Source organism: Siphateles boraxobius, unplaced genomic scaffold, assembly GCF_051911475.1.
Source record: "Siphateles boraxobius isolate OS27281-9 unplaced genomic scaffold, OSU_SipBor_1 12, whole genome shotgun sequence".
Taxonomy (NCBI): domain Eukaryota; kingdom Metazoa; phylum Chordata; class Actinopteri; order Cypriniformes; family Leuciscidae; genus Siphateles; species Siphateles boraxobius.
This window is the reverse complement of record NW_027508722.1, coordinates 1,970,001-1,994,244: the sequence shown is the minus strand read 5'-3', so window position 1 is coordinate 1,994,244 and position 24,244 is coordinate 1,970,001. Positions and strand designations below refer to the sequence as shown.

Sequence of the window (24,244 nt, the reverse complement as noted above, 5' to 3'; positions counted from 1 at the left end):
CACTTATGCTATCCACTGTATATTAATAACTAAATCAATAACTTTTTTACAACAAAAATGAAACATCACTGAATTTACTTAAGCTGGACTGTGACGCTATTTCCTTCTAGAAACAAACTTTGTTGCATTATTTTCCTGTTTCCCCTGTAAAGCTGCTTTGAAACAATCTGCATTGTAAAAAGCGCTATATAAATAAAGGTGACTTGACAAACATCGGCACTATGCACTTTGTCCCTAAAGAAACACACACAGAAGAGATGGAGATGTTCGGACAGGGAACAGTGGGAACAGTGGGAGGAAGTGAGGAAGTGCTGTTGGCTGTCAGTCACACCGCAGGAGCTCGAGCCGCTGCACGCTTCAGTGCAGTGAAACAGCGGGACGCCCCGTATATCACTGGAACACACACACACACACACACATACACCGGCCGCCTGAAGATGAAGGCTGATTTATTTACATACTCTCAGCCTTGCTCCAAAGCCGTATGCAGTTTTCCCCCGATGGAACTCAAAAAGAGAACTTTTCAAAGAATCTTAACTAAGCTCTTTTCCACACAATAGCAGTTACACACACACACACACACACACACACACACACACACACACACACACACACACACACACACACACACACACACACACACACACACGTTGGGTTTTTATGTTTTATGGGGACTCTCTATAGACGTAATGGTGTTTATACTGTATGTCTCTCCTCTTACACAAATAATTAAACCTACCCATAAAAGAACACTTTCTGCGTTTTTACATTTTCAAAAAACATAATGATAATTCTATGATTTATAAGCTGTTTTTCACAAGGGGACCAAAAAAAAAAAATTTCCCCAGATCAAAAACTACTGGTATTACTATCATAGCAACACGCGCGCGCACACGCACACACACACGTACACGCACACACGCACACACACACACACACACACACACACACACACACACACACACACACACACACACACACACACACACACACACACACACACACACACACACACACACACACACACACACACACACATTGCTGACAATAGTGCTGTAGAAACTTGACTGTTGTTTGAATAGTTAGGGTTATATATTTGTATTGCCTAGCTAAAAATTATATACTTTATTATACTATATTGTTTATTATTTGACAATCAGATTAAGTGATATTTGCTCATTTTATGTACAAAATTAAGTACTTCAGAACTGAAATTATGCCTTTATGAACAATGATGATCCCCCCCCCCCCCCCCCCCCACACTATTCATCATCTTTAGTTTCAAATTTCAAATTCAAAACCCAGTATCAGAATTGTTCCCAGAATCGTTTACTCAAACATCAGTAACGAGTATGAGTCCCTAAAGGACCTCTGCAGAAACACACACACACACAGACTTTCACATGCTCACGAGAAACTATTGCGTGCGCACAAGACACTTTTCGCGAAGTCACGCGTTATAATTTCCGGTTTATGCGTAATATAACCAATTTAATTTGTGCGTCACCGCCATTTTCCTATGAAGAAAACAAGAGTATATAGATGAATGAATTAACATGATTAATAAAGATCAATTTGCTCCAAACTGGGTTTTGGTTAGAGCACTATAGGCTATATAAGGGCTGGGCAATATGACAATATTATTGCATATCGATGATGTCTAGCAAGTATCGTGATGTCGATTACAACGATAATCGTTTAGAAATATGACAAAAAGGACGATATTTCACACAGCCCTAGTTATACACATATTTATTTACACGCAATAGCATGAATGAAATATTTTAGGCTAGTAGTTAGTAGGGTTTGGAATAGAAAATCGATTCTTCTTGATAGCATTCTTTAAACACAAGACGCAAGAAAACACACCCAAAGCGTCCTCTCACATACACACACAATTATGGCAAAATATCCCCGTAAACTCAGTCGGTTTTGTCTTAAACGGTTGAGAAAGAAGAACAGTATGTGTATTGAATCAGTGCATTGACAGCCTATACTCGCTGCCATCATTAATGCTGATCAGAGAACAAAAGAAAAAGAAAATCCCTCACTGAACTTTTGTAACTGTAACTGGCCGTTTTGTATTAGCCTGTTGTTCGGCGCTGACGGCGACATGAGTCTGTGTATGCGACTTAGATGCGTTCCCTGGCAAACATCATTTATCCTTAATTTTGTTAAATATTTTTCCTGGATTTCTTGATCGTTATATGAATTTTTTTTTTATTCGTTACCTTTGCTATTCATTTTCATACAATTAATTTTGTTCAGCAGACGAAAAAATTCCTGTTAATTCAGAATAGCAGAAAATCTCCAATTTAAAAAAACAACTATATATATATATATCAAGTAGCCTAGGCTAGTTTGGTTTGCAGTAATAAAAGTTAATCAGGAAAAAAAAAATGGTAGAAGTAACTTCACCCGTTTCTGAATATTATTTTAAATGTTGCGCATAATGAATAGGCCTAATCAAAAATCACAAACATGAACATTGTAATTAAAATTAAAATTAAAATGACGAAATTGCGTTGCTTTGAATATCTCACGCATGTGTTCAGTTTATAATGTTGGCATCTCTGCTACAGTATATTGGGAGCGTTATAGTTTGCTTTATAAATAAACAAACAAAAAAATTAAATACCTAAGTATATTTTTGAATTACTTCGGTTTCTAAATAAATAAAGCTGTAAGCCAAATTTTTATTTCGTAAGAGGCTTAAGGAGACCTAGGGAGTCTAAAACCAGAAAGAAGGATTGAAAAAAACATTTCATTTTTAATCCCTAATTTTAGACAAATAACAGCTTGTATTCTAAATAATGTATTTTTAAAACAGCGCTACACATTATAATTAGGAAATTAAACATCATTAAATCTGGAAAAAAGAAAGAGAAACATCAGACCTTATGAAAACAATAGGCAAGACATCTTGCTAAGAAATCAACATGCGTTCACCATTCTGGGTTCAGTTCAGTCGTGTTCAACAGTTCTCCTAGCGTTTCAAACACAGATGCGATAAGAACAGTGTGGAGATTATTAGCAATGCTAACATAACAGCAAAGCTAATGTTTTATGTCAAACTAACCAAAGTAAAACCTTTAACGTTTCAATCATTGAATGAAACTAACTGAAGCCAAACTGAACTTCACTTGTGTTTACGGCAGTGTTGTCTCCGGCGGGTCTTGTGTAGATCTGGCGGGCGTGATGGGGGCGGGGTAGACCCGGCGGGCGTGTTGGGGGCGGGGTAGACCCGGCGGGCGTGTTGGAGGCGGGGGCGAGGTAGACCCGGCGGGCGTGTTGGGGGCGGGGCTTGGGTAGATCCCGCCGGCGTGTTGGGGGCGGGGTAGATTCGGCGGGCGTGATGGGGGCGGGGTAGATCCGGCGTGCGTGTTGGAGGCGGGGGTGGGGTAGATCCGGCGGGCGTGTTGGGGGCGGGGGTGGGGTGGGGTAGATCAGACGGGCGTGTTGGCGGTGGGGTAGACCCGGCGGGCGTGATGGGGGCGGGGTAGATCCGGCGGGCGTGTTGGGGGCGGGGGTGGGGTAGACCGGGCGGGCGTGTTGGGGGCGGGGGTGGGGTAGACCGGGCGGGCGTGTTGGGGGCGGGGCTTGGGTAGATCCGGCGGGCGTGTTGGGGGCGGGGCTTGGGTAGATCCGGCGGGCGTGTTGGGGCGGGGCTTGGGTAGACCCGGCGGGTGTGTTGGGGGCGGGGTAGATCCGGCGGGCGTGATGGGGCGGGGCTTGGGTAGACCCGGCGGGCGTGTTGGGGGCGGGGCTTGGGTAGATCCAGCGGGCGTGGGGTAGATCCGGCGTGCGTGATGGGGGCGGGGCTTAGACCACATAATCGGATATCGCAATACTTTAAGGCGATATCCTTAGTCCCTCCAGAAAAACGCGATTATGCGATCGCTGAATTCAATGCATAATCAGCCAAGGTGCGCATATTCATGCGGGGGGCGCATTTTTTCAAATACGCCGCACTTTCGCCGCATAAATTGCCGATTTCCGTGCAAAATATGCGGGGTTTGCATGATTTCATAATCCTCGCATTTTCGTTGCAAAAAAGTCACATATATCTTAGCAGAAAGTTGGAAAATGTTGCGTTTGCTTCACACAAGAACAGCCATTTCCCCGTTTCCATGGGAACGTTATGAAGTGACGCAATTACGCGACGGGATAGCTCACAGCTGAAGTTTTTGCAGAGGCCAGACAGACTCACGGAGGCGATTGACATCTCACAAATCGAACTCTCACAAATAATAACTGTCTGTCACACGTTCTACCGTCACATCGTTACTTAATAAACAAAATAAGATAAAAGAAGTAGCATCAAACAGAAATTACCCGCACACATGGGGTGTTCAAGGCGCACATATAATATAACACTGCAGACAGTTCAACAGGGAGCGCGCAGCTCTTAAAGGGGCCACACCTTATTTACACTCGTTACAGTCTGAAATAAAACAAGATGAGAAATTAAATATTCCCAGCACTTTCTATGATGTAGAATGCTTGCTTATCAAAGGAAGTAATAAGAAATGACTCTTTACATTAAGTAGCCTAGTGAGAACAGGGTGTTGGGGGAATCACTTTTTTTCTCTTTTTCATCAAACCGCAGTTTTTGCAAGTTTCATCGCATAAAATTGCATAAATATCCCGCATATTCCATCGCATTTTTAAAGAAAACGGGCCGCATAATCAATGATTTTTGCCCGCAACAATCACAAAAAAACTCCGCGTTTTTCTGGAAGGACTGATTATCGATCAAAGATTTTTTACATATCGCCAAGCCCTATTTGTCACTTATTTTTACACGTGAGCCTCCCTTTATATCTAAAGTCCATATTGAATGAAGAACATAAGCATTTCTCTGCAACCCGCTGTACGGATGCGATTAATCCCACAAAATGGTTGAATTAAGGGAGTTTTGATCTTGTGAAATACAAAATTTTAGTACATTTACTGTTCCAATCATTTTTATATTGGACAATATAAATTTCGGCCTACAAAATCCAAATTTTTTACTGTACCAGTGTTTTTTCATGAATCATTAATCTTGGCAAATGACAATGCACACTTTTGGGGCACAGTTTCTCGGTCGCCACAGAATTAAATTTGTTAAAGACACAAGGCCTTGAAATATAATGCACTGCTCTAACGAAAGCAAAATTTTGGGCACTTTTTACTGAATCAGCCATTTTTTGGACCCCTGAACTTGGCAAATTTCCCAATGCACACAGCCGTGACGCACAAAGGAAATATGTTATGGACAGATATATAAAACAGAAACTATAAAGCATGAGCATGCAAAAAACAAAACAAAAAAAAAAACAGTGCGTACGTGAAGTTTCTCATGTGCGCAAGAATAAGTCTGTATATTTTACATTTTTGCAAAAGTCCCTTTAGGGCCTCCATAATAAGCAAAGTGCAATGTAGAATATTTTGTAAAAGAAAAATAACAAACAATAAGATAAATGAATAAAATTAAATAAACAACAACAACAATTTTTTATTTAAATTTAATTTTTTGCAGAAAAGCGCTAGCGTCTCCTTCTGCTTAAGCTGTAAAGTTCAGTTCTGCATGATACAGTAAGTGAACCTGAGCGACTGGACTAATGCATTGATTCGTATGATTATGATTCAAAACCCATTGTGAATGCACCTTTTCAATTACATATTTCTCTGAAACCGCTGTGTTTATATTTATGATAACTGACTTGCAGTCCGAAAGGATTCAATCTGGGGTCATAATCGGCAAACGCTGACCTCTGCACTACACAGTAAAATGCATGTTTGCTGACATGAACGAGTGCATGTGTTCAAGAAAACACACTGGAGATGTATTTCCGCACCCTGTAACATTAGAGTGTGTGTGTATGTGTGTCATGCGTACACTATTAAAGAAAAGGATCACCTCCGTAAGGCTGCAATTTCTATGTGATTACTTTGTGATTGGGATGAGAAAAATATTCCTCTTTTTCCCTCTCTAATCGAGTGCTTTGAAAGTATTAGCACACATCTGTGACGGCCAGCACAAAAGCTGTTTGTTCACATCTTGAAAAGATCTGAAGGCATGCAGTGGAACGGAAAGAGGAATTTAATGAGAGATGACACAGGCTTTAGCACCAGGAGCCGTACTGTAATCCCTGATAGAGAGATATTGATACTGACTGTGGAAGAGGGAACATACGACACCACAGAAAGCAACAACAGTAGCAATGTTGCAAATCGCAAACGAGATCTTTGATGCCAAAACTATTGTGAATAACTTTCAGCATCTATGAGAAACATCTGCATGCCTGAACAATACCGTTTTCTATTCAAATGGTGAGGCAGTCATTTGAAAAATCACATTAATTATGAACTTTTTCCACGAGTGCTTCACAAGCACAAATCGACATTATCATTTTTAACTTTATCTTTAACAATATGTTTTATCTTTTAAAACATACTTTTTGTTAAATTTTTTGCCTGAAAAGTTTGGCTGTTTTATTTATCTTTTAAATAAAAGGCACTCAGATTTAATATTTAGGTAACACTTTGTAATAAGGTTGTATATGTTAACATTAGTTATATGTATTTGTTACCATAACTTATACTAATACATCACATTTTACATTTGAACATTAGTTAACGCATCATGAATTAACAATTAGGAATCACATATATATCAATTTAAATTAACCTAGATTAATAAATGCTTTGAAGTAGTGGTCATTGTTATTAAATGTTAAATATGTTATCAAAAAGCAATTGCATTTACTAATGTTAAAGAGGAACTATAATGCTTTTATACATGAACTGTAGCTGTTTGAGCATGAAAAGGCTCTGCAAACTCACAAAGTTCTTCTCTATATCAGTGTCAGTGTTTCTGAACTCCCTGAAACGCCTCTATTGTAGTCTTGAGTTTCTTCCGGGAATGAACACGTCACAATATTCCTCATTATAATAATTCATACGCAAAATAAAGGGGCGGGGCCTGCAGGTTGAGATAGTTAGTAGTGTGTTAAACTGACGGTTATGGAAAGGGGCGGGACATTTCCCAAACACACTTGAAGCGCTCGACCAATCACAACAGACTGATCCAGCCGACCAATCAGAGCACAGTTCTTGTAGAGCCCAAAAACATAATCAAGATTGCAAAATAATCAGGGCATAATATGGTATCTTTAACATATCTAATATTTAATTTAACACATACAACATTGAGTTACTCCCTAAAAAATAATGAATTATGTTACTTAATTACTTTTTATGGAAACTTGTACAACTGTAAAGTCCCTTTCACAACAGAAACATTGTGAGAAAGCAAAACTACAACTACAAAGATCTCACATGCTCACACTCTAGAACTACAACACACACACACACACACACACACACACACACACACACACACACACACACACACACACACACACACACACACACACACACACACACACACACACACACACACACACACGGCACACAATAAATGTAATTTTTTTTTCATGCGCTACTTGTTTGAAAAAGTAACCCAGATATAATTTTTTTGTAAATTTAAAAAGAATTGCATTAATTTTGCCATTACTTGTAAAAGCAATCTGTTTAAGTAAAACCACTGTAGAGGATGAACTCTGACCTCTCTCTCATCCTGGTGGAGCCACTGTTTGGGGTCATCTTCTGTAGCCAGAAACGCAATGAGGTCGAGCGCCGTGAGCCGCGTCTGCCGGCGCGAGGACACAAATATGAGGACCGGTTTGGCTGGAGAATGTGTGCGAATGGCTGCAGGATAGTGGACATACAGAGAGTAGAAATATAAATGTATCAATCAAAATACATGAAAAGCCAAAAAACTAAAAATAAACATCATACAAAACCACACAAAATACAAAAGCAATAAAAATGCAAAATTATGAAAAAGTAAAACTTTGATAAAATTACAAAGTACTTTGTCTCAAGTTGATTTCAGGCAAGTCAGTTCAGCTGGTGAACTTCCAGTTTAGGGGTGTAGCGGCACACAATGACAAAAATGGTTTTGAAGCCACGATCTGATGTGTTTTGGAACAACAGGGCGAAAAAAGAACTTTTAAATAATAAAAATCGCCTGTCAATATTATAGCAATCGGCAGCAACAAACTGTTGTAATTGGAGGAAGAGATTTGAAGTGCTCATACATTTAGATGCAAAATGTTAGTGAGAAAAAAAAAATCGATACCAATCTGCATATGCAATGGACATCGGTTATGCTATTATCTTTGCTCGCTCCTTTTAAGGTATCTCGAGTAAAACGGCTTTATATTTGACGAAACACACACAAAAGACCTGAACGGGAAGCCACGCGACTGGTTTTACAGAAAACAGAAGTTTATTGTGCATAACCCTCATTACTGAACTAAAATCTCCAAAACTGTTTATTTTTCAAAAGCATATTTCGAATCGGCAATAAAATTTGATAGCACAAAACATGAAAAAGGGAATTCTCAGAAGTATAAGTCAACATATTTGGTAAAATTCCTCAACAAATATAATTTTTGTGCTCCTTTTTGTGAATTTCCAAATACATTGTAGCACAAATGAGATTTGAGGACTTTAGATAAAATTTCGGTCACACAAATGTATCGTTTAGAACACTTGTTGAGTAAATTATTACACAATGAACTTTTCCCTTTAATGTGTGTGTAATGTTACTGAAGTATTGTACCCTGGAAGACTGGTTTGTTCATGCTGGCCATACGAGGGCAATAATGTTGCCCAGGAAAACCCTGGATGTGAACCTCCAACGGCACTGGGCGAACAGAGGGCCGGAAATTAAACAGTCCCACCTGAAATACAGACAGACAGACAGACAGACAGACAGACAGATGAATAAGGACAGCGCCACAGAACAATGGTAGAAAACCAGGGGCAGAAAGTGAGAAGACACAGAAAGACAGTAATAAAGAGAGAGATGGAGTGCCCAGCTGGCTGTGTGCCTGACAGAGTGGCCCATCTGGGGGTAATTACAGCCCGTCATTGTCCCCTGTCCCACAACCACGCTCTCACACAAGTGGCCCGGGCCTGGGTGCGTGTGTGCACATATTTAAAGGCCTGGATAATGGATCGGGCAGCTAGAGAGACGCCTCAGTCCAAACAGCACACGTCAGATTTATGGAGACCCCCAGCCCTTCCTTCCCCGTCTGTCTCTCAGGGTGACATTTCAGCAATAGTAAAACAACGTTTACATAACCACTGCTGTCTGGCCTGATGCTGCTGCATGCTGGGAGACGGGTGCTGGTTATTTATAGACCCTCGCGCGCTCATGTGTGCGAACACATACACATATAAACGCAGAATGACTGAAGGGACGGCTATCTGTAATGGAAACAGGATGAAAATGATGGTGCAGTGTTACAGATAATATCTTTTGACTTCATTGCGTGTGATTATGGGGGAAAGTGAGGCATGATTACACTGAAACAAGACCCATTAATTACATCCAAATCAAAAAAATGATACAGGATTTGGACGCCAAGATTTCTTGCTTGATCTGAATTGCCGTGAATCATATGCAAATCACATCAAATCCGAGAAGAGGAAGGAGCACTGATCCCGAAAAAAACATTTGCCTGTATATAAAGTCTATGGATGGCCTCCAAAAGCGATTTCGATATCGCAAGTCTTGCATGGTTGTGTGTTGTGACGTTGGGAGGGTGTGTATGTGAAGGTTGAGATGGTTGTGTGTTGTGACGTTGGAAGGGTGTGTATGTGAAGGTTGAGATGGTTGTGTGTTGTGACGTTGGGAGGGTGTGTATGTGAAGGTTGAGATGGTTGTGTGTTGTGACGTTGGAAAGGTGTGTATGTGAAGGTTGAGATGGTTGTGTGTTGTGACGTTAGAAGGGTGTGTGTGTGAAGGTTGAGATGGTTGTGTGTTGTGACGTTGGAAGGGTGTGTGAGTGAAGGTTGAGATTGTTGTGTGTTGTGACGTTGGAAGGGTGTGTGTGTGAAGGTTGAGATGGATGTGTGTTGTGACGTTGGAAGGGTGTGTATGTGAAGGTTGAGATGGTTGTGTGTTGTGACGTTAGAAGGGTGTGTGTGTGAAGGTTGAGATGGTTGTGTGTTGTGACGTTGGAAGGGTGTGTGTGTGAAGGTTGAGATGGTTGTGTGTTGTGACGTTGGAATGGTGTGTGTGTGAAGGTTGAGATGGATGTGTGTTGTGACGCTGGAAGGGTGTGTATGTGAGGGTTGAGATGGTTGTGTGTTGTGACGTTGGAAGGGTGTGTATGTGAAGGTTGAGATGGTTGTGTGTTGTGACATTGGAAGGGTTTGTATGTGAAGGTTGAGATGGTTGTGTGTTGTGACGTTAGAAGGGTGTGTATGTAAAGGTTGAGATGGTTGTGTGTTGTGACGTTGGAAGGGTGTGTGTGAATGTTGAGATGGTTGTGTGTTGTGACGTTGGAAGGGTTTGTATGTGAAGGTTGAGATGGTTGTGTGTTGTGACATTGGAAGGGTTTGTGTGTGAAGGTTGAGATGGTTGTGTGTTGTGACGTTGGAAGGGTGTGTATGTGAAGGTTGTGATGGTTGTGTGTTGTGACGTTGGAAGGGTGTGTATGTGAAGGTTGAGATGGTTGTGTGTTGTGACGTTGGAAGGGTGTGTATGTGAAGGTTGAGATGGTTTTGTGTTGTGACGTTGGAAGGGTGTGTATGTGAAGGTTGAGATGGTTGTGTGTTGTGACGTTGGAAGGGTGTGGATGTGAAGGTTGAGATGGTTGTGTGTTGTGACGTTGGAAGGGTGTGGATGTGAAGGTTGAGATGGTTGTGTGTTGTGACGTTAGAAGGGTGTGTATGTGAAGGTTGAGATGGTTGTGTATTGTGACGTTGGAAGGGTGTGTATGTGAAGGTTGAGATGGTTGTGTGTTGTGACGTTAGAAGGGTGTGTGTGTGAAGGTTGAGATGGTTGTGTGTTGTGACGTTAGAAGGGTGTGTGTGTGAAGGTTGAGATGGTTGTGTGTTGTGACGTTAGAAGGGTGTGCATGTGAGGGTTGAGATGGTTGTGTGTTGTGACTTTGGAAGGGTGTGTGTGAAGGTTGAGATGGTTGTGTGTTGTCACGTTGGAAGGGTGTGTATGTGAGGGTTGAGATGGTTGTGTGTTATGACGTTGGAAGGGTGTGTGTGTGAAGGTTGAGATGGTTGTGTGTTGTGACGTTGGAAGGGTGTGTGTGTGAAGGTTGAGATGGTTGTGTGTTGTGACGTTGGAAGGGTGTGTGTGTGAAGGTTGAGATGGTTGTGTGTTGTGACGTTGGAAGGGGGTGTATGTGAAGGTTGAGATGGTTGTGTGTTGGGACGTTAGAAGGGTGTGTATGTGAAGGTTGAGATGGTTGTGTGTTGTGACGTTGGAAGGGTGTGTATGTAGGAAGGTTGAGATAGTTGTGTGTTGTGACGTTGGAAGGGTGTGTGTGAAGGTTGAGATGGTTGGTGTTGTGACGTTGGAAGGGTGTTTATGTGAGGGTTGAGATGGTTGTGTGTTGTGACGTTGAAAGGGTGTGTATGTGAAGGTTGAGATGGTTGTGTGTTGTGACTTTGGAAGGGTGTGTATGTGAGGGTTGAGATGGTTGTGTGTTGTGACGTTGGAAGGGTGTGTATGTGAGGGTTGAGATGGTTGTGTGTTGTGACTTTGGAAGGGTGTGTGTGAAGGTTGAGATGGTTGTGTGTTGTGACGTTGGAAGGGTGTATATGTGAAGGTTGAGATGGTTGTGTGTTGTGACGTTGGAAGGGGGTGTATGTGAAGGTTGAGATGGTTGTGTGTTGTGACGTTGGAAGGGTGTGTATGTGAAGGTTGAGATGGTTGTGTGTTGTGACGTTGGAAGGGTGTGTGTGAAGGTTGAGATGGTTGGTGTTGTGACGTTGGAAGGGTGTTTATGTGAGGGTTGAGATGGTTGTGTGTTGTGACGTTAGCAGGCTGTGTATGTGAGGGTTGAGATGGTTGTGTGTTGTGACGTTGAAAGGGTGTGTATGTGAAGGTTGAGATGGTTGTGTGTTGTGACGTTGGAAGGGTGTGTATGTGAAGGTTGAGATGGTTGTGTGTTGTGACGTTAGAAGGGTGTGTATGTGAAGGTTGAGATGGTTGTGTGTTGTGACGTTAGAAGGGTGTGTATGTGAAGGTTGAGATGGTTGTGTGTTGTGACGTTGGAAGGGTGTGTATGTGAAGGTTGAGATGGTTGTGTGTTGTGACGTTAGAAGGGTGTGTATGTGACGTTGGCAGGGTGTGTGTTGTGACGTTGGAAGGGTGTTTATGTGAGGGTTGAGATGGTTGTGTGTTGTGACGTTAGAAGGGTGTGTATGTGACGTTGGCAGGGTGTGTGTTGTGACGTTGGAAGGGTGTGTATGTAAAGGTTGAGATGGTTGTGTGTTGTGACGTTAGAAGGCTGTGTATGTGAGGGTTGAGATGGTTGTGTGTTGTGACGTTGGAAGGGTGTGTATGTGAAGGTTGAGATGGTTGTGTGTTGTGACGTTGGAAGGGTGTGTATGTGAAGGTTGAGATGGTTGTGTGTTGTGACGTTGGAAGGGTGTGTATGTAAAGGTTGAGATGGTTGTGTGTTGTGACGTTGGAAGGGTGTGTATGTGAAGGTTGAGATGGTTGTGTGTTGGGACGTTAGAAGGGTGTGTATGTGAAGGTTGAGATGGTTGTGTTTTGTGACGTTGGAAGGGTGTGTATGTGAAGGTTGAGATGGTTGTGTGTTGTGACGTTGGAAGGGTGTGTATGTAAAGGTTGAGATGGTTGTGTGTTGTGACGTTAGAAGGGTGTGTATGTGAATGTTGAGATGGTTGTGTGTTGTGATGTTGGAAGGGTGTGTATGTGAAGGTTGAGATGGTTGTGTGTTGTGACGTTAGAAGGGTGTGTATGTGACGTTGGCAGGGTGTGTGTTGCAGTGGTTTGTAACCTGTCCGATGCCCAGCCAGTCGGCTAGATCCCGAGCATTCGCCAGTGCTGTAGAGAGTCCCACCACACGGACTGATTTTGAGGTGTGAGATGAGATAAAGTTGGTTCTGGACACAATGACCTCTAGAACCGGCCCTCGGTCCTCGCCTGTAAAGGCAAACGAAACGCAAAAACTGTAAAAATAAAATTTTTATACACTATTATTTGAAATTATTTACTGGCTTTTTTGAAAAGGTCTTGCTCACACATGAATCATAATCTCTCAAATGTAATTTACAAGTTATAGTCCCCCTGTGGTGAAAATCCAGCTTTTAATGTTGTTTATATGTCTATGTGGTCTTTTTAATATGCTTTAAGACAAACCATGTGTAAATTCATAAGTCGACAGCATTGCTGAGTATTTTCTCCTTAAAACTGCAGTGAACCAAAGACAGTCTCAAAAACACGGTTTGAAATCGCTGGTGTTTCTGACGTCACAAACTACCTTGTAACCAATCAGATCAACGTGTGATCATCAACGAGTGGATCTCTGAGCGAGTGAGTGAGTGGAGGCGGGGCTCATTTGCATATTCATAGAACCACGAATACTAAATGAGGCAAGAGTGTCGAGTTACATTCAAGCTATTTTAAGGCATGAAGATTTTTTTTTCAAGGGAAAAAAAGCTTTGCTATTTTGGTGATCAAAGATGAGTTTTAAGGGATACAGTTATTGACTACAGTGGGACTTTAAGGCTTTATGTGTGAAAGGTGCTAATGCTTATATGTGAATAAAAGGCTGTTCATGAGTTAAAGCAATCGTGTCTCTTCAGAAGACTTGGACTAATGCCATTTGAAACTAATTTGAAGTTTTGGTTGTGTGGCCAAAAGACAGACAATTTAGGTTTCAAGTTACATGGTGCAGATTTAAAATAATATTTATGCATTTTCTTTGTGTGTGCGATGGCATTGCAGTATTTGTTTGAAACTGGAGAAACAAATATTTCACTTGTATCGTTATAATCAACTACTGCTATTGTTCGCATTGTGAGCCTAGTTTTATTTTACATGCATATGAACATTAATGCAGGTCTGGATAAAATAATAAAACTAATGCAAGCCTGTTGAGAACAGACCTCCTTTTATGCCCTGAATTGTGTGTACCAAAATAATTCATCCTTGAAGAATAAGTGTCTCGAAGGAGGCTCTTTAATCAGTCTATTAAATCAAGAACCTTCCCTACATGTGTGTAAATACATGCAGATACTCGTGTATAGAGGGGTATTATCTTCTCATCCAACTACACACGGTTCAGGACTGAAGCTGTCCAATTCATTTACATGAAGGTCCTTGACTTTAACACATTGCTAGGAGCTTTACTACATAGGCAAACATGTGTGGACACCTGAACACCAGACTTATATGTGCTTGAAGTAGGTTTAATCTCAAAACCATGGCCATTAACAGTGGTGTGTTCACCCTTTGATGCAGAATAATAGTTTGACTATTAGTTATATAGTTGTATAAAGCTTGTGGAACAGGTTGCCAGGAAATCTAAAGATGACCAGAAGTTTAGTAGGTTTTGAAGCTGGCACTGAAAAAATGGCTCAGATGTCAGCCTTAGTATGACAATATTTTATGGTTTTGTCTTGATGGCTCTATTTTATATATATATATATATATATATGGATGTGATGATTGATGCTTGATTTGTTGCCGCTTGCTCTGTCCCCACTCCCCCCGGGACCACAATAGAAATGAGCCCTAGGGCTTTATTGTGTTATCCTGACTTTGTTTTGTTTCTTTTAATGTATGGTGCAAAGATGTATCGTATTTTGATTTTAAACAAAAGGGTCACATAAAATCAATCAATCAATAGTTTAACACCTATTAATAATAACTATTATTCTGCATCAAAGGGCAAATAAACCACTGTTAATGGCCATGGTTTTGAAATTAAATCTTCAACAAGTACATGTAAAATAAAACTAGGCTCACAATGCGAACAATTGCAGAAGTTGATTATATCGCTACAGGTGAAATGTGTGTTTCGGGCACGTTCAAACAAAAACTGTAATGGCATCACACACAAAAAAAATGCATAAATATTTCAAATCTGCACCATGTTTAAACTAATTTGCCTGTCTATCACTCCTCTGGGAAAGCTTTCCACTAGATGTTGGAACATGGATGCTGGGATTTGCTAACATTCAGACACAAGAGCATCGGTGATGTTGGGCTGTGATTGGGATGAATGAGTCGGGGGAAGTGTCACGTGCTGTACAGCAAAGCATGCTGTATTTTTGTAATTCTTCGAGGTGCCACTGGTGTCGCAGAAACTTCAAGGCTCAGAAATACTTCAAATAAATCGAAGAATTAACTATTGTGGCGTCATTTCGCACAAAATCAGCTTGCCAAAGTGAATTTTCCAGAAAAGTACATCTTCGATCTATTCGTCATCTACCATCGCTCTGTGGCGATGATGTAAAAGGTGGGTGTGGCTCTGAGGCTCCGCCTACTTTGACATGGAAATCTTCTCCGGTTCATTTCTTCTGTTCAGTCTGTCGAGGTCAGACGCTCGTAAAAACATGAACACACTGGAGAGCTGCTTTAAAATATAACTGAAGCAGTACTACTAATCGAAAGCGACACTGGCATGTTTTTTTAATGTTTAATATTGTAAAGCTGCTTGCTTTGTGTAATATTTAGGAGGCTCTGTTGACAGAAATGCAATAGCATATACATAACTATGTTTTCAGTGGCGTATAAAGACCTTACATAATGAACCGTTATGCTTGTATTTCCTTAGAATGAGCCATTTCTGTCTACATACTCTGCGGATTCCCTTACATTTAAATGTTTCTACAGTGGCCCTGAACGGACAAACACGTTTTGTCACTGTTGCTCTTCGTGCAAACTAGCTAGCTAAAGTCAGTGACACAATGACACAATGATTAACAAGTAAAAATAATATTCGCAATAACATATTGTTTTACTAAATAATTAAGTCAACTTAATTTCTTAATTTATCTTGCTAAAGAAACCTCATTGTTTAACTGGCTCCTCTCTGCTGTCTCAGACGACGACATCACTTCCTGTCGGCCACCATAACTTTTGTTGGGTGCAATTTGCAACCTCACCACTAGATGCGCTAAAAATTACACAGTGCACCTTTAAATAAATCAACTATATAAAATGTTTTATAAATAAATGTGACATACGGTGCAAACATATCCACATCTCTCTGATCAGATGCTTTCTGAACTGCTGTTTTCTCACCGCTGTCATTTTTGTTGTGCGTTTATTGTTTTATTGAGAGGAGAGCGTGCAGCACATATTTACATATTCATCTAAACGTCATCCGCGTGGGCGGCGTCTGAATGTTCCATAGACAGTAAAAGAAATGGACACAGCGACCCCCTTGATTTCGACGGAGAAAACTGAAGCCCATTAGAAGCACTCACTTCCTGATGGCTGAGCGACTGCGCAGGCTCAAACTGAGATTGACGACGTAGATTTGACGTGAGCGACCTGTCTGACAGTTGTTAGTCTTCTAGTAGCTGTGCCACATACCGAATTATTTCCAATTCCTCAAAATTGAAACGTTGTTGAAATATTTTGTCCCGTTGTTTTTATGGACTCTCTATCTATGGGCTTCTCCTTGACTTTATGCCTCCATGTCCCCCCGATTGCCTCATAGACAGTAAAAGATTGCCCGCGAGCTTCTCCTCCTGTCTATACGGTAATGTCTCTATTGTGCGACAAAGTCGCGTGGTTATGACGCAATCGTTAGCCTGTTTTTAACAAAAACGGCTTCTACGGGGGCCATAACGTAAGATTCAAAGTAATGGAGCCTTTTATACATTGTCGTGTTTATTTAGAAATAAATAATGAACAAATTAAGTCTTTGGACGCCTCAGATGTAAAGTTATTCGCTGTCAAAGTGACACCAAAATGAATGGGAGTCAATGGACTGCTAACAGCAGGTGAAGTTCTGCTACACCAGCGGCCCCCCGCGAGGCTTCAGTTTCTGGCTGATGGATTACCCCCTTGAAAAGTTCAGGCATATCAAGCTAATTTTATCCCTCAGCAAGAAGGTAGAAGGCGTGTATCAGGGCGTTTACCCAGGAGATGGATCTCGTCTATGATGAGAATGGCCACTTTCTGCACATAGCTGCGGTTCTGCCAGCTCCGGCTCACTCCGTCCCATTTCTCTGGAGTTGTGACGATCAGGTCCGCCTGCGCTATGGCCCGCATGTCTGGAGTAACGTCACCTGTTAACTCAACCACCCTGGAGACACAGAGGATGATAATGAGCAAATAAAGGTCAGGGTATAATAACAGATACATATTTGCCAGAAGAATCTATAAACACTCTCACTTCCTCCCGAGTTTCTCTTCGATTCTGATCTTCCAGTCCTCAATCCTCTCTCGGACCAGAGCTTTGAGAGGAGCGATGTAGACCACCTGTTCACACGGATACATGCCCGTTAAACCGTGACATAGGAACTAAAATTACACCCTAACTAGGTTTGGGAATCGGATCCTTGTTATAAAATTTAAAATTCGATTCCTCTTATCAATTCCTTTGTGAGCATTACAATATGACTTTAAACAATTCAAACGCGAGACGACTCGCTCGCTGTTTTATGTTCTGCACACACATCCAAAACATGCGCACAGAAAATGTGATTTTAAACCATTCAAGCGCGAGACTGTTTTCAGACGTGTTACTATATAAGATCCATGCAACTCTTAAAGTTACAGTAGCCTAAGATTTCTGCTGTTGTTAAGTCTTACTTTTATCAACTGCACCTTCTCAGTAAAGTAAAGTCCATTCTATCAAGAAGTAATTTAGAAATAGCTATTCATGCATTCGTTGCTTCTAGGCTTGACTACGGTAATTCTTTGTATTATGGCATTTCTCAGGCATCAATCTCCCGTCTGCAGTTGGTTCAAAACGCAGCAGCTAGACTGCTTGAAGGGAAGCGTAAGTTCGATCACATAACTCCTATCTTAATGTCCCTGCACTGGCTTCCGGTTAAGTATAGGATAGAGTTCATAATTATATTATTCGTCTACAAAGCTTTTAACAACCTGGCACCGCAATACTTAACTGATCTCTTGGTCCCGTATACCCCATCTAGAAACCTGAGATCCAGTGACCATGGGCTTCTAACTTTGCCGCCGCTGGACCGAGGCTGTGGAACAGGCTTCCTCTGTCTATTAGGCATGCTCAATCTATCTCCACTTTTAAAACTCAACTTAAGACTTATTTATTCTCTTTGGCTTTTAACACTATATAGCTACCTTCTGTGTGAAATTTATTGTTTGTACTTAATTTTTGTTTGTACTTATAAATTTTAGGTCTGTGTGTCTTTTAATCTTTGTAAAGCGCTTTGGTCATCCTTGGTTGTGTCGTAAATGTGCTCTATAAATAAATGATTGATTGATTGATTCAGAAACCGAACATTTCTATATCTGAAAATTTTAAAACACTGTTTATTTCAATTGTATCTTTGTTCAGTTGTATCTATTTGTTGCTGTTGCTATTTTTTTGTGTTTACTTGTCTTTAATAATGTGTGAAATTTATTTAAGTTAGGCTAGTATTTTTTCTATGGTATTTTTAAATCAGAGGCAGAAGTTCCTTGTGTAAGTGTTCTTTAGCCTGTTGATTTTCGTTCATGATATTCAGCTAAAATGAAATTGTTTTGCAATAAGACTAAATGTGAATGATATTAAGTTTTTATTTTTTTATCTTATTGGAATTGAAATTAGGAATCGATAAACAGAATCGAAATCGTTAAAATTCAACGATACCCAACCCTACACCAGACACACAGCAGAGGTCACGACCTTGGAGGTGGGGTACATGTTGAAGACCCTGAAGATGGCCAACTCTGCAGCGATGGTTTTCCCGGAGCCGGTGGGAGCTCCCAGCAGGACGTTAGTGTCCGTGTGGTACAGCGTGTGGAAGATCTGCGTCTGAATGGGATTAAAGTGTGTGAACTTGTATAGACTCTCGTACTCCCTGTTTCCCAGTGCAGTCACAGGCAACGGCTGGAGATCCAAGAGCTCTGGAATTCAACAGCATAATAATAATTATAACTCGCAAATCTGACTTTTTATCTCATAATTGTCAGATATAAACTCACAGATGCAAAGGAAAACAAAGTCAGAATTGTGAGATAAAGTCACGATTACCTCTTTTATTTCATGGAAGAAACAAGCTTCGATAGAAATGTGAGGTTTATCATTTTATAAAAGGTTTTTGTACATGAGTGCATTTTAGTAGATGTTCCATTTTATGTTGTAAGTCACTCAACCAACATTTTAATTTAAAATCATGCCATTGTTGCAAGAGTAATAATTATTATTAATTTATACACTTATTATTAGAGTAATTCATACGTTTTTGCAAACAAAAGTGTGTAATTTCATTTATTTAATTTACTTTCAGGACATTTTAAAATATTGATATAACCGTGATCATTTTGGACATTATAATCGTGATATGAATTTTTCATTCTGTTTCATCTCTACTCATTGACTACACTTTGTTCATTATTGTGATCTTTAGCCTGTATGAAGATTAAAAGTCAATACACGACCCAAGCCGCAGGTCCCGAAGAGCTTGTGGGTTTCAGGTTGGGTTCGGGTTAATATTTCATGATTATATCTTTAGGTTTCGGGTTTGTAACTAAGTAAAACTATATATACATATATATATATATATATATATATATATTTGATGATATACGTAGTTGAGGTTTGCATTGCTTTGGTTTGCTCTTTCGAGTACGATAAGGTAAACAATGACTGAGGGAAAACGTATTACAGTGCCGGATGATGCAGGGAATTATACAGAATAGTAGGTTTTCTGGACAATAGGTGAGCCAGGGGACATAAACCTCTAACATGACTAAATAATGTGTGTGTGTGAAGTGAATGAGTGTAAACTGAGCAAAGCACAAATCAAACAGAGCTGCCGTGCCAATGCCTCTCTCAGAAATCAGAACTTTATCAAGAGTACTATCAATGAAATACTGCATCAATGACATTTTCTACTATTTGATATGTATATTTAAATGTTTTAAACCTTGAGAGGCGATACGATACACGAGTGAAAACTCAAAACGTAAATCAATAGCCACATTTCTCTTGTGTCTTTCAGAAATCAGCTTTGACAAAGGTAGGCTGCTATCAAATAAAACATTAGATCATACACATTTTGTTTATTTAAATGTTTAAAAAACGTTATTATACGATATTATCTGGTTTCAACTAATAAAGTGCAGTATAGGTCTTGCAAAGCTGTGTTGGCTTATGGCAGCAGGAGTACAGGTACATCTTTACAGCGACGGATTGGGGTTCATGTTTTGACTCCGTACCGGTTGGGTCAAACGATGTTGGGTTCGGGCTTCAGGGTAAAGCCCTGCAGATCTCTAGTACAGAATGACACGACCGGTGTGCCATGCGATTCCTGTGAGTTGTCCTGGGTCGCACTGCTTCTCGTGTGGAATGAAACACTGTATACATTACACAATCTTTTTAATCCTCACATTGTGTTCCAGTCATTTTGAAACAGAGATGATTTTCTTTTTCCTGAAAATGCTAGTTAATTTAATCATATTGGACTAAAACTTACTGAATTTGATCTCACAGGGGAACAACTTCCGCAAAAAAAAAAGAAAGAAATTTTTCTGTTTTTTGGAAAATCTCTCATTGTTTTGTGTTATTGCCAAATATTGGATTAAATATTGGTCAATGAGATCCAAAAAGATCTTAATCTTTTAAGTATTTAATAAGTCAATTAGGCAAAGGATTTTCAACACAGCACAAGGGATCCTATCGTAAAATCTGTCATTTAAAAGATTTAAAAAAAATAGTAAAGTGCCTTTAATCCGAGCCATATCTAGAGACCAAGAGCTTGCAGCAAAAACCTTAATTTGTAATCGCGTCAAAGACTTTTGGGTCACTTACTCCATTTAATTAAATTTCAGAATTGTTGTTTGTCAAGAAACAGCAGGTAATTCTGAAAAAACTTGACCTTTCCAATTTGAACGGCAATAAAAAATAACAGACTAGCACTTAAAATGCTGAACTATGATACTGTCTAAATAGGCCTAATGAACATTTGACTTATTCCACACAGCATTTAAAGTAGGGATGACCGATATATCGGTATCAGCCGATATACTGTATGTTCATTTATAATGTCACCGATCGGCCTGATTAGAAAATTTGGCTGATATATTAAAGCCGATAAATAATGGATTATTTCCTTCAGCTGAGACACTTCAGATGCGCACTGTTCAACATGATGCTTTTCAATTGCTTGAAATATGATCGAAATCACTTCAAAAAGGAAAATACAGTTCAATACAGTCATATAAGCTACATAAAATTATAATTGTGTGCTTGAGACATGGCTTTTAATGGTGAGACTTTTGCTTTTTGTAATCAGGCTCTCAAAAATTATATAAAAATTTGGATTTAGATTTATCAGCCAATATATCGGTTATCGGCTTTCAAATATAAAAAATTATCGGTTATCGGCCAAAATGTTCATATCGGTGCATCTCTAATTTAAAATGATTAATTCTAAATAAGGAATAAAGTGTCTGCAGGAGGATTGTTGCTGACAGCTTGTCTCAGGTGTGTGTGTGTGTGTGTGTGTGTGTGTGTGTGTGTGTGTGTGTGTGTGTGTGTGTGTGTGTGTGTGTGTGTGTGTGTGTGTGTGTGACGCACCTGTGTGTGGCGGGTGTCTCTCAGGCAGAATGAGGTGCTGGAAGTTGATGATACACACCGCTTCAGAGCCCAGCCAGCGGTCAGACACGGCTCGGATGTAATACTGGGAAGGCATGGGCTCAAAGATGGGAATGGTGAAGACCACCTGCTGAGGCTCTCCACTCAACACCTGACAGAGAACATGTGATTATCTTCAGCTCGCCGTAACACACTGTCCAGCACCTAATCACATCCGTTACTCAAGAAAATCACACTTGCTTTTGAAATTGAGGATTTTTTGTGCAGATAGTCAGTGTTATATTAGCATTATCCAGTTAAATGTGAGTGTGTGAAACTTTCAACTCATTAGCCACTATACAGTAGGTTAATAACTAGAAGAATAACTATTTGTGCTACAAACCAGTGTGTTTGTACTACTTACATTAAAATAATATGGTAAAAAACAGCAGTTTGCAATATCAAGCAGCTTAATGTGAAGTTTTATACAGCTAAAAATAACTGGAGGTGGATGATACCGGATACAAATAAGAGAGTAATTCTGTTGCGCGTTTTTGTCATTTTTATTATTATTTTTTTAAATATCTAATTCTCTAATTAATTTTTATTTCAGTTTCATCCATTTTAGTACTTAAACTCATTTCATTTCAGTTAGTTGCAAGAGTAACTACTTTTAACTAATACTTGTATATTTTTTTAATTGACCTTAACTTCAATTAATTAACCATTTTTAATAGTTTCAGTTCTAAAGTTTTAACAATAACAAAACCGCATATCGTCACTGTCAGGCAGAAACCTCGTTTCTCCATTTTTCTGCATTTTAATTTTTTTCATAAATCATTACTATTGGTCACCTTTACGTCTGCAAATATTTAACCAATGAAATTATTTAAAAGAGCTTGTGACTGAACCTTGTGTCTCCATTGGCTCCTAGAGCTGTCAGTCAAACCTCATAACTCCACCCACCTCAATCATGAACACAGTTTGAACTCAAGAAATATTATAAGGCTAATATTTGATGTATTTGATGAGCAGATAAAAGTGTCTGTGTCTAGCATTTGTTTAGCATACTGTCTTAAATAGGCTGTTCAAAGCACTTCAGCTTTTATACAATGAGATTTATGCCAATAGAGAGGAAACACTGAGCAGCCACATATAACTAGAGTAAACTTTGTAACCCGTAAGCTGATGAAAACGTAATGTGACGCACTTACTGCCTCAGATGATGTTCTAATGATGGAGTAGATGGAGTAGTGAAAGGTGCTATATAAATAAAGTTTACTTACTTAAACATTCCCAGGTCAAAAACCTCCATTTAAGCTTGATTTTGGTCAAATGTTAATAATACTGTATAATGACACATGCAAGTGTCTAAAGCCACAATATCAACTTTGACAATGCAGTGTTAAAATATTTAAAAACACTGTTTTTTCCATTGACAGGGTTTGTACAGTAAAATGAAATTCCAGGACTTTCAAGGACTTTTCAAGCCCTTTTTTTGTTTTGTTTTTGCTTTCAAGGACTACAATTAGAGATCTTACTTATCAAACAATATCTTTATTATATTTCACATTTTAAAAAAGGTAACTAGATAAATAAAAATAAACGCATAAAACAAAATGGTACAAATAAAGTGCAACGCATGCAATGACTGTGGTAACTTAAACCACTGAAAGGATACTATGACAAAGTCATCGCTTTCCTTATTCAAACAGATTTTTCCTTCATGAATATATGATTGCGCTGAAGAATGAAAGCTGTATCATATACTTGGATTTGAGGAATATCACACTCATAGCCATGCAAAATGCTCTATATCTGTATCAGATGGGCTGCAGCGTTCATTTTGCATGAAAATATTGTTTAATCAATAAAAGTAAACACTAACTTCACATTTATTGTCTTTCAATAATTCAAGCACTTTCAAGCACCTTTTCATAAATATGGCTGTTTTCAAGGGTTTTGCAGGACTTTGCCACTGTCGCCTTTGGCTTTTGGCTCGCTTAGTTGGGGACATTTAATATTATATTTAACAATATTATTACAACATTATTTTCCTGTTATCTCTGTAAAGCTGCTTTGATACAATCTGTATTGTAAAAAGCGCTATATAAATAAAGGTGACTTGACTTAAATTTCAAAGAGCACCTTGTACGAACCCTGACTGAAGAGTAGTGTTTTTATACAGTAGATACGAGGTTTCGGCCCGACAGCGACGTTACGTCACGTTTAAAGGTGAGGCGTGTAATTGAGCATGCTGTGATGTGGCTCTGAGCGTTTGCTGGTGTACCTGTTTCTTCTGCAGGAGGAAGTACTCGGAGTGGTAGATGTGGTCGTTGATGGGATCCTCCACCCATAACCACCAGGGCTCTCCCACCGACCCGTGGACCTGTTCAACACCGGACCAGAAGAGCCGTGAGAGGGAGGACAAGCTCGAACAACACAGCCATGAAAGTGGACACTAGTGTTTCCATGGAAACCACATGACCAAACAACACATGCGTTATAAATATATCATATACGTAATACATGAGAATTTAAAAAAATAATTCCATTAAAAAACTGTGACTTTTCTTCAAGTGGCGATTAATTCCAGACAAATCACACATAATGCTGGTGTTAATCTC

General features: G+C 39.8%; 1 protein-coding gene across 1 annotated transcript in view; it reads right to left on the bottom strand.

The window, feature by feature from the left end:
* ascc3 (activating signal cointegrator 1 complex subunit 3) overlaps window positions 1-24,244 on the bottom strand; it is a 255,180-nt gene that overhangs the window by 46,361 nt on the left and 184,575 nt on the right. The window contains exons 23-30 of the mRNA XM_077206021.1: window positions 23,908-24,006; window positions 21,621-21,789; window positions 18,726-18,946; window positions 17,250-17,335; window positions 16,993-17,159; window positions 12,894-13,039; window positions 8,678-8,798; window positions 7,616-7,758 (exon numbers count right to left, since the gene is read on the bottom strand). Of these exons, the coding sequence (XP_077062136.1) occupies window positions 7,616-7,758; window positions 8,678-8,798; window positions 12,894-13,039; window positions 16,993-17,159; window positions 17,250-17,335; window positions 18,726-18,946; window positions 21,621-21,789; window positions 23,908-24,006 (1,152 nt within the window). The remainder of the gene's footprint in view (window positions 1-7,615; window positions 7,759-8,677; window positions 8,799-12,893; window positions 13,040-16,992; window positions 17,160-17,249; window positions 17,336-18,725; window positions 18,947-21,620; window positions 21,790-23,907; window positions 24,007-24,244) is intronic.